The 9,672-nt window shown below is 45.6% G+C and overlaps 1 protein-coding gene across 2 annotated transcripts in view; it reads left to right on the forward strand.

Moving 5' to 3' along the window:
- The window catches only part of lyst (lysosomal trafficking regulator), a 59,981-nt gene extending 50,783 nt beyond the window's left edge, over positions 1-9,198 (forward strand). For both annotated transcript variants that reach the window (XM_086258609.1, XM_086258607.1), the window contains 24 exons: positions 36-247; positions 366-575; positions 852-1,028; positions 1,239-1,315; positions 1,415-1,603; positions 1,797-1,942; positions 2,034-2,130; positions 2,220-2,281; positions 2,448-2,503; positions 2,615-2,767; positions 3,854-4,098; positions 4,330-4,396; positions 4,485-4,641; positions 5,064-5,204; positions 5,303-5,520; positions 5,621-5,848; positions 5,972-6,161; positions 6,246-6,382; positions 6,491-6,589; positions 7,025-7,164; positions 7,267-7,364; positions 7,484-7,640; positions 8,623-8,694; positions 8,793-9,198. In XM_086258609.1, coding sequence (XP_086114735.1) covers positions 36-247; positions 366-575; positions 852-1,028; positions 1,239-1,315; positions 1,415-1,603; positions 1,797-1,942; positions 2,034-2,130; positions 2,220-2,281; positions 2,448-2,503; positions 2,615-2,767; positions 3,854-4,098; positions 4,330-4,396; positions 4,485-4,641; positions 5,064-5,204; positions 5,303-5,520; positions 5,621-5,848; positions 5,972-6,161; positions 6,246-6,382; positions 6,491-6,589; positions 7,025-7,164; positions 7,267-7,364; positions 7,484-7,640; positions 8,623-8,694; positions 8,793-8,931 — 3,467 coding nt within the window. In that variant the 3' untranslated portion in view covers positions 8,932-9,198. The remainder of the gene's footprint in view (positions 1-35; positions 248-365; positions 576-851; positions 1,029-1,238; positions 1,316-1,414; positions 1,604-1,796; positions 1,943-2,033; positions 2,131-2,219; positions 2,282-2,447; positions 2,504-2,614; positions 2,768-3,853; positions 4,099-4,329; positions 4,397-4,484; positions 4,642-5,063; positions 5,205-5,302; positions 5,521-5,620; positions 5,849-5,971; positions 6,162-6,245; positions 6,383-6,490; positions 6,590-7,024; positions 7,165-7,266; positions 7,365-7,483; positions 7,641-8,622; positions 8,695-8,792) is intronic.
- The last annotated feature ends 474 nt before the right edge of the window (positions 9,199-9,672 follow it).

A 9,672-nucleotide genomic window follows, 5' to 3' on the forward strand; every position in this document is an offset into this window, starting at 1 on the left:
ATCCTGCTTCTGTTTTTTTGTTTTCCTTATTTTAGATGTGAGTCAAGATTTATTTGATCTGCTGAATATCCCAGAGTGCACAGACCAACAGCTTTTCACACCAGATCCAGCTGATCAACCGCACGAAGATGGTGGCTCCGCTTCTGTCCCGCACTCTCCAACTCCCTTCACTCTACCTCCTGCGAGCAAGAAGAGCTTCCAGAAGGACATCCTCCAGCTCATGATGGACGGGATCAAAGTCAGTCTGGTACGACAGCAGTCCAGTTGAAGCTTTTTCATGCTTTAGAAGCTCTTATTTGTAAACCTCTACTCTGAGCGTTGTAGCGTTTGATGGCTAACCTAGTGTTGCTACTGTGTATCCGTAGGGGAGCACAGGTCGTGGCGGAGCCCCGCATCAGCAGTGGCGAAGGATCCTGTGGTCCTGTCGGGACACTTTTCGGGTCCAAATTGGCCGTTTGCTGGTGCACACACTCAGCCCTGCACTTCCTCTATCAGACAGGAAGGAGGCACTTCAGTTTGTGTTTGATCCCAAACATTTGGATATCCTCAAGGAGAGTCTCAGCCCTGGACTAGAGGTGAATGTGATTTGTCATGTTAACTCCCATGAATTAGACCCTAAAGTGAGATATTTCTGTTCATTTTAATCTATATAATGAGAGAAATTGCGGATTAGGTACAGAAAAAAACTCTTTAGCTTTAAAAGTTCAAAAATTGGTGTCTTTCCCTGTTCATCCCCCTGCCAGACTTTACTGAAAGCTAGATGAAGCTCGGCTCCAATAGCCAGTGTCTGTGACTTACTTCAGACACAAATAAACTAAAGTCTGCACTTTCTTTTCTCTCGCCGCTCTCAGCACGGACCAAAGTTGTCGCTGTACCTGTACGAGATGCTGCACGATCACAAGGATAACCTCACCAAAGAAGAGCAGAGCGCCGTGGGTGTATTCATGACCTCTCTCAAGCTTTGCGGTCATCGCTGCATCCCACCCAATGCTCCACACAAACAAGACTTGCTCAAGGCCATAAAAGAGGTACGTCCTACACGGTCATTGTCAAAGAGTCATTGTTAAAGGAAAGGGCACCAGCTTCCAGGCTGCTTTAGTCTGACCTAATTCACCTGTTCCCTTCAGCTGTATGAAATATATTAACTTTAGTGCAAGCAAAAGTCTGTCTTTGATAACCTGACAGGTTGTGCTTAGCATTTTTCTTATTATTCAGATAAATTTGTTTACCTGCAACAGGAAAAATTCAAGTATGAAGCAGAAGAGAAAACAAGTAAAGTGGCATGGGAAAAGAAAATGGCAAATGCTCAGAGGAAGTGAGTATAATTCTTTTCTTTCTTTTTTCTATTGTTAACAGACAGAATCATATGTTTGTTTTATTTCGTTCGCTCACTCTTTTTATTTTTCCTCTGCAGTCTTATCCAGAGGCTGGATGGAAAGTCAAAGGATATATCCAAGATTGCAGCCGATATCACTCAGACTGTGTCCCTCCGGCAAGGCATGGAGAGAAAGAAAGTCATCCAGCACATCAGGGGCCTCTACAAGACCGACCTGAGTGCCAGCCGCCACTGGCAGGAGCTGGTGCAGCAGCTCACACACGACCGGTAGGAGTTGTTCATGATCTACATTACTGCTCATGTCATCCTCGCTGTGGCTGCTTGTTTGTTGGTTTTGGTTAAAGTGCGAATAAAACAAATCAAATACTTCCCTTTCAGACCTGCAAAGCTTTCTTTTGTACTGATGTAAGGTTTTGAGTGTGCTTTTTTAGTTTCTTTTTCTTTATTTTTTTTCCTCCAGTGCGGTTTGGTATGATCCCACATCCTACCCAACTTCCTGGCAGCTGGACCCCACCGAAGGGCCGAACCGTGAGCGACGGCGGCTACAGAGATGCTACCTCACCATCCCAAACAAATACCTGCTCAAAGACAGACGCAAGCCTGAAGGTGGGAGGAAAAAATGCTCTTTGGCTAAATTTTGTGTCGCACTGGTGTCTCCCAAATCTCATATTTCTTTTTTTTTTTTTTTTTTTAATAGAAACTGTGAAGCCACCGCTGTCCTTCCTGTTTGAGGATAAGACTCACTCCTCCTTCTCCTCCACTGTTAAAGACAAAGCCACCAGTGAATCCATCAGGTATAACATCCTGCTTCTTTCTTCCTGTAACCCTTTAAGTGAACATGTCATGTCAGGTTGTAAGAAAAACGTCATTCTTTTGTCCTTAGGTTCACCAGACGTTGCATCAGCGTTGCCCCTTCCAGAGAAACAGCAGGGGAGCTTCTTCTGGGTAAGACACCGGCCACTGTTTACACAGAGCTCCATAATCTGCTCTCTCTGAGGCACCGCGGAGTATTGCTCCTCCATCACACACAAGCATTTGCTATTTATTCAGTAAAGGAAGCGTTTGTTTGTCTTGCGTTCAAATCTCACTCTCACCCTGTGCTGTCTCACAGGAAAGTGTGGGATGTACTTTGTGGAGGACAACGCTGCTGACGCTCATGACAACCAGGTAAAGCCAGAGCACCGTTCAGGCGTGTTCCCTGCCAGAGGAATGACAATAATTTCTGCAATAATTTCCGCCTGGCTACTCAACACCGAACATGTTTGTGTGTCTGAGCAGAGCCTGCACGGGGAGACCGAGGCACCTTCTTTCTCCTGGACGTACGAGGAGATCAAGGAGGTGCACAAGCGATGGTGGCAGCTAAGAGACAACGCTGTGGAGATATTCCTCACCAACGGCAGGACGCTGCTGTTGGCCTTTGACAACTCCAAGGTGAGTGGAGTCAGAGGGGCTTTTAAATAAAAGACACCGGATCGTTTGTGGAAGGTTTGGTTAATGCTCATGATTAATAAACAGTAGATCTTGTAAGTTGTTTACTTTAGCTGTTCAACATAACTATTGCAGAGCGCTGACTGGACTAGACTACCCAGCAGATTACAGGAGGAAATATTCCAGTCTGTGTTTTATCTGAGTATAAAATGTAACCGCACAGGATGGACTGTGATTAAAAATGATAAAACAAAGAAGCATAGTGATGGTCAAAGAGAAAGATTGGACAAAATCACAGTTTCAGAAGAAGAAAAAATAAATGCTGTGGGAGTTAATTGTTGAATTGCCTTTTTGGTATTCTGCTCTTGAAACCTCTGGCTCTGTAGTGCTCCGTGCGAGAAATCGATCTTGACAATAAGCCATGATAATAAGATTCAGTAGCATCGCACTCTGCTGTGAAATTATATCGTTATTTTGCAGTGGCTTAAAGTGATACACTGAGAGAAAGTTACAATATGGTCAGACAGATGGCTTATTGCTCATGCTTTTAATTCAGAAAAATCAAAGGGCGTGCCGACCTACTGAGCACACGAAAGCCAAACAGATAATGTTTGCAGACTTCTGAAAACCTTTCTGTCAATAAGGCAGGAAGAAAAGTTTTCCATTTCTCCTTTGTATTTATTTCAAGTTCAGAAGGATATGGAATTTTTAAAGTGTAAATGTTTGCATGCTTGACCTAATGTGATGTCAGTGGATCGGGATTATAGTCGGGAGATCATCGTAATTCAACATCATTACGATAATATAAGCCTCACAGAGCTACTAATGGTTTGAAGCTTTTTAATTGTAAAGATCGTTATGTTCTATCATAGTTGTTGCAGAATCTGAGGCTCGGTTTGCTGGAGAAGCTTTAGAATGAATGAAACTAAAACTAAAGAGTAATTTAATTGTTTTATGTGGATTAGCCATTAAATATTTTTAAATTAAAGTTCATCTTTCATGTTACATTTGCAAGTTAGCACCATGTTTCAGTCAAGTCTCTAAACTACCTCTGGAAATGATCTCGTGGTGTCTCTGCTCTGGCCTCAGTTCCGAGATGACGTCTACCACAACATACTGACCTCTGATCTTCCCAACCTGCTGGAGCACGGAAACATCACGGCGCTCACGCAGCTTTGGGGCTCGGGTCAGATCTCCAACTTCGAGTACCTCACGCATCTCAACAAGCACGCCGGCCGCTCCTTCAACGACCTCATGCAGTACCCGGTGTTCCCCTTTATCCTGCGAGATTACACCAACGAGACTCTCGACCTGCAGGACCCAAACATCTACAGGTCCGTGCTGGATGACGAATCTTTTCCCGAGTTGACATTGACACAAAAGCTAATTTAAAGCCTCCCGTTTAAAGCTTTTCTATTAAAGTATTATGAATCCAGGCAAACATTGAACTGTTGTTATATTTTTTGAGAAAAAGTGAAAGGGAACTGGCGTCTCTTTGAAGTCAACGCTTCTGTCGCTGATGATGTCATCGCTCAACAATTTTTTGCTTTCGTATTTTAACGCAGGAACTTGAGCAAACCCATCGCCGTCCAGTCCAAAGAGAAAGAGGATCGCTACGTGGATAATTACAGGGTAAGTCCTCGTGTCTGTTTCAACACGTGCTACTCGAGCATTTTGCGTATTCCATAAATAAAAACACACTGACGTGTTCCTCGTGCAGTACCTGGAGGAGGAGTACAAGAAGGGCATCCGTGAGGACGACCCCATGCCTCCCGTCCAGCCTTACCACTACGGCTCCCACTACTCCAACAGCGGCACTGTGCTGCACTTCCTGGTTCGAATGCCTCCTTTCACAAAGATGTTTCTCGCCTATCAGGGTAAGTCGCAACATTAAGCCTCCTTCAGAATACAAGAAGAAAATCTTATGGTTATGGTTAATTGTTTTGGGCCTCTAATAAATGAATGATGCTATACTTATACTGACCAAACAGTATGTTTTGGTTTTTTTATGTGAAGCCTGAATCTGGCACGGTGCTCTCAGATCTAACATAGGATTGCAGTGTCTGTGTTATTGCTTCATGAAAGCCTTCTTCATCTTTACACTCTTCTCTGATCAGCTCCTCACCCTTCCCCTTCCTCGCTTCTTTCTCTTTAATTTATTTTGCATTCATCTGATCCTCCGAGGCATCTTTTTATGTGATTTGTAAACGTATTCAGCGACCGTGGTGTTTAAGGTCATGAAAGATGTTTTCAATCAGTGAGTCGAATTTGTAATTAGACTGTCTCCGGCCTTAATCAGACCAGAGCTTTGATATCCCGGACCGGACGTTTCACTCCATGAACACTACGTGGCGTCTGTCCTCTTACGAGTCAATGACTGACGTCAAAGAGCTCATCCCAGAGTTTTTCTACCTCCCAGAATTCCTGGTTAACAGAGAAGGTAATTAGTTTTCCTTTCCTATTTTTAGCTTTTGTGCGTTCATCTTTCATCTTCTCAGAATTTCCTCTTTTTTTTTTGTTTTTTCTTTGCCTGGATAGGTTTTGATTTCGGGGTTCGTCAGAATGGCGAGAGGGTGAATCATGTGAATTTACCGCCGTGGGCTCGCAACGACCCACGTCTGTTCATCCTCATCCACCGACAAGCACTAGAGTCTGATCAGGTCTCCCAGACGCTGTGTCAGTGGATCGATCTGGTGTTCGGGCTCAAGCAGAAAGGCAAAGCAGCGGTCCAGGCCATCAATGTCTTCCACCCAGCTGTACGTAGCTGCTGACTCTCGCATTTCCTCGACGTTAGTGTAAAAAAATAAATAATAAACCTTTGTCGCTCAGACACCAGTTTCATGTCACTCTTTACAGACCTATTTTGGCATGGATGTTTCGGCTGTAGAAGACCCTGTTCAGCGACGGGCCCTAGAGACGATGATCAAGACATACGGACAGACGCCCAGGCAGCTCTTTAACACCTCTCACATCAGCAGGACAAGCACCAAACTCATGGAGGGGGAGCTGCCAGCAGCCATGGGCCTCCTGGTCCAGCTGGCCTTCAGAGAAAGCAGAGAACCAGCCAAGGAAATAGTCTGCCCGGTAATCAACTCTGTGGTGTTTGTGACTCTGGCAGCCTGCTGTGCGCTGAGCAAGACATGACTTAATTCACCACCCGTGAAATGATCTGCTCCTCACCTAGCAATTTTCTCTTCCTCTCCCCAGAGTCCGCTGCCGTGGATCAAAGGTCTGAAGTGGGGCGAGTATGTGGGCTCACCTTCCGCTCCGGACCCAGTGGTGTGTTTCAGTCAGCCGCACGGGGAGAGGTTCGGATCCCTGCTGGCTCTGCCGACGCGAGCCATCTGCGGCCTCTCCAGCAAGTTCTGCCTCATGATGATTTACAGCAAGGAGCAGGGTAGGAAGCCCAAAGACTCATTCCAGAAAGTATTGCACAAGTGCCCCGCTGACTCGCATTAAATTTTTCTTCTCTGCTCTGCAGGTGTGCGGAGCATGCACAGCACAGACATCCAGTGGTCAGCCATCTTAAGCTGGGGCTACGCGGACAACATATTGAGGCTGAAGAGCAAGCAGAGCGAGCCACCTATCAACTTCATTCAGTGTTCACAGCTTCACCAGGTACGCATCAGTTTATGCTTCGACAAATCCTGACCACCTGTTATATAAGAGTTATCTGGCTTTTGGTGTGCGCTCCTCCATCCAACCGTCCGTCTCCCTCTCCTCCAGGTGACCAGCTGCGCCTGGGTGCCCGATGGCTGCCAGCTATTTACGGGTAGCAAGTGTGGAGTCATCACCGCCTACAGCAACCGCTTCACCAGCACCACGGTGCGTTTCCATGGCAACGTCCCCCTCTAACCTTCCGCCTGCACACGAACACCCAAACCGCCCACCCACCGCTGATTACACCCCCCCACCCCCCACCCCCCCGTCCTCTTCTTTAGGCAGCCTCACCATGCTCAAACGCTCAGCTTCATTAGTCACATCACAGCTGCCCTTGAAACACATTTCCACCGAGCCCATAAGTGGGATTAGAGGTCTCAGAGTTCAGTCATCAGAGAAGCTTTCAGACCTCGTCAGTCCCCACCAGTAGACATGTGGATTTGCCATTTTTCTGGACTTCCAGCAACTACCGAGAGGCAATTTGACTTTAATTAATGGAGATTTTTAGGAAAAAGCAAGACACAATATATAAGAGTCACAGATACATTTAGATCTGTATTTCTTCTGTGTGTGGTCTCTAACATGTATTTCCCTCCACAGCCATCAGAGATGGAGGTGGAATCTCAGGTTCACCTGTACGGGCACACGGGCGAAGTCACCAGCCTGTTTGTCTGCAAACCTTACAGCATCCTCATCAGTGTGAGCAATGATGGCACCTGCATCCTCTGGGACCTGAACAGGTCAGTGTGTGTGAAAGGTTTTTATGTTTTGTTTTTTTTAAAGAAGAAGAAACTGCATTATGCAGTGTTTGTGTGGTTTCTGAGTACTTCTGTGTTTTCCAGACTCTGTTATGTACAGAGTCTCACAGGCCACAAAAGCCCGGTGATGGCTGTGTCTGCCAGCGAGACCACAGGGGACATCGCAACAGTGTGTGACTCGGGTATGAGGGGGCGGGCGTCTTCTTTTATAACCAGAGTGTTTATCGCGTCTCATCTTCTGGTTATTGAAGTGTCTTCTGGTCCTTGGTGTGAGTTATGGCTCCTCTTCTTTTGTTTCCAGAGGGAGGAGGCAGCGACCTTCGCCTGTGGACGGTGAACGGGGACCTGATTGGGCATGTCCACTGCAGAGAGATCATCTGTTCTCTGGCTTTCTCCAACCAGCCGGAGGGCGTGTCTGTCAACGTCATCGCTGGTGGGCTGGAGAATGGCGTCGTCAGGTAGGCAAAACTTTTCTTTTGCCGTTACGTTTGTGTCCTGTTCCACTAGACGGCTTTGGAAATTTTGGAGGAGGGAATACTTTTTCGACTTCAGCTTTTCCTTCTCATATAGATCCACTCCATGGCCACTCACCAAAGTAATTAATACAGTTAGGTCCATATAAATATGGACACTGACACAAGCTTGGTTTTTTACATGTTTACTCAAACATATTTTAAATATAGTCATAGAAGTTTATATAGTTATAAGAACGAACATTGTATTTTCAGTTATTTAATTTGTCCAATTACTTTTGAGATCCTGAAATGAAGGGATTGTGTTCAAAATACTTTAGTTCTTCACATTTTTATCCAATTTTTTTGTTCAACCCGCTGAATTAAAGCTGAAAGTCTGCACTTCAACTTCATCTGAGTTGTTTCATTTAAAAATCATTGTGGTGATGTTACAAACCAAAATTAGAATAAAGTTGTCTGTCCAAGTATTTATGGATCTAACTGTAAATAAGTAAATATTGCATGACAGAAAGTTCCTGTTTTTCACTCTCTGCTATAGAATTTATTTATTTTACAATAGCTCAGAAGTTTTTTAAAAAAGGAGAATAAAATAGGAAATTGTCTGTGAATGACCAAAAACGTTTATACTTGGAGTGCAGTCTGAGCAAAGAGCTACCAGAACATTGTAATTTTACACATTTATTTCTTATAATTTAAGCCCGAGGAGTCGTGCTGACAGATTTGTTTTACTGCAGCAGAATTTCTGTCATGTAGAAAATCCCAGATGTCCTGTTGAAACTGCACTGCTGGTTTTCTCATATTAAGAGATCCCATGAATTAAATGTGTAGTTAAATGTCTTTGGATTGACAGGAGCTTCACTTGTCCGGCCCACTGGGCTTGCATGTGGCCCACGATGTAAAATGAGTTTGACATCCCGCTCCCTGTACTGTTTATTTTTTATTTTTTTAATCTCTGATATGTTTTCAGGTTATGGAGCACCTGGGATTTGAAACCAGTGAGAGAGATCACATTTCCCAAGTCTAGCAAGCCCATCATCAGGTTTGTTTACTGCGCGCTGTTCTCTTTGTACTTTTATGCCACGCCTGTATGCTCGTCAGCATTTTAAGTCTAACAGTCTCCTCTCGTGTCTGCTTCAGCCTGACGTACTCGTGTGATGGCCACCACCTCTACACGGCCAACAGCGAGGGCACGGTGATGGCGTGGTGTCGACGGGACCAGCAGCGCATGAAGCTGCCCATGTTCTACTCCTTCCTGAGCAGCTATGCTGCAGGATGAGTGTTTGTGTGATGTTTGCGCCTGTCCACTTCTCAGCAAGAGGACCTCCCCTCCTCCTCCTCCTCCTCTTGTCTGCACTGACAGAGAGGAGGACATGTCAGCATGTCCTCAAACTCTCTGAACCCTCCCTGACTTTTAAATAAAGCCATCCCCAGCAGAGCAAACTGTACCGCCGCCACTCCCAGCATCAAGAAATGATTATGAAAATAGTATTATATGTACATAAGTATATATTTATAAATACATTAAAATGGACTCTTGCAGGAATGGTTGAGTATTTGGCTGAGGCTGCATCAGACACTTTATACAAGATGTATTTCTGAGAGTGTTTCATTTGTCGAGTCTTTAATTCCTGCTGATGTGTTTTTGTTGGCTGGTGTTGATTTAGCCGTTTCCTGGTAAGCTGCTATGGTCTGGACAAAGCCAGACTCAAAGTGTGAAGACCCTCGTGTTTCACCTCGACATCGCTCACGTCTCCTGCAGCGTGCGGTCTGACAGATCGCCGCCCCAGCTCAGTGAACGCGTCCTGCTGACGCTGCAGTGGCTGCAAGGGAAGGGAGCCCCCTCCTCGCGTCTGTCGCCAGGAGAGGTCCCGCTCTGCGGGAGTGAGACGTCCCTCCGCCGCGCTGTCTGCTCCACTCAGATCTGAACGCTAGAGTCACAGACCTGCTTCACTTTGTGTCTGAGCTCAGTTGACGGACCGAGGGGACCTTGTGGGTGCCTGTTGTTCTGTCCTGCTTT

This window comes from Aulonocara sp. 'chitande type north' Nkhata Bay, linkage group LG13 (genome assembly GCF_057382095.1).
Source record: "Aulonocara sp. 'chitande type north' Nkhata Bay isolate Kocher_YH1m ecotype deep benthic linkage group LG13, A_spYH_male_GT1.1, whole genome shotgun sequence".
NCBI classification, from domain to species: Eukaryota; Metazoa; Chordata; class Actinopteri; order Cichliformes; family Cichlidae; genus Aulonocara; species Aulonocara sp. 'chitande type north' Nkhata Bay.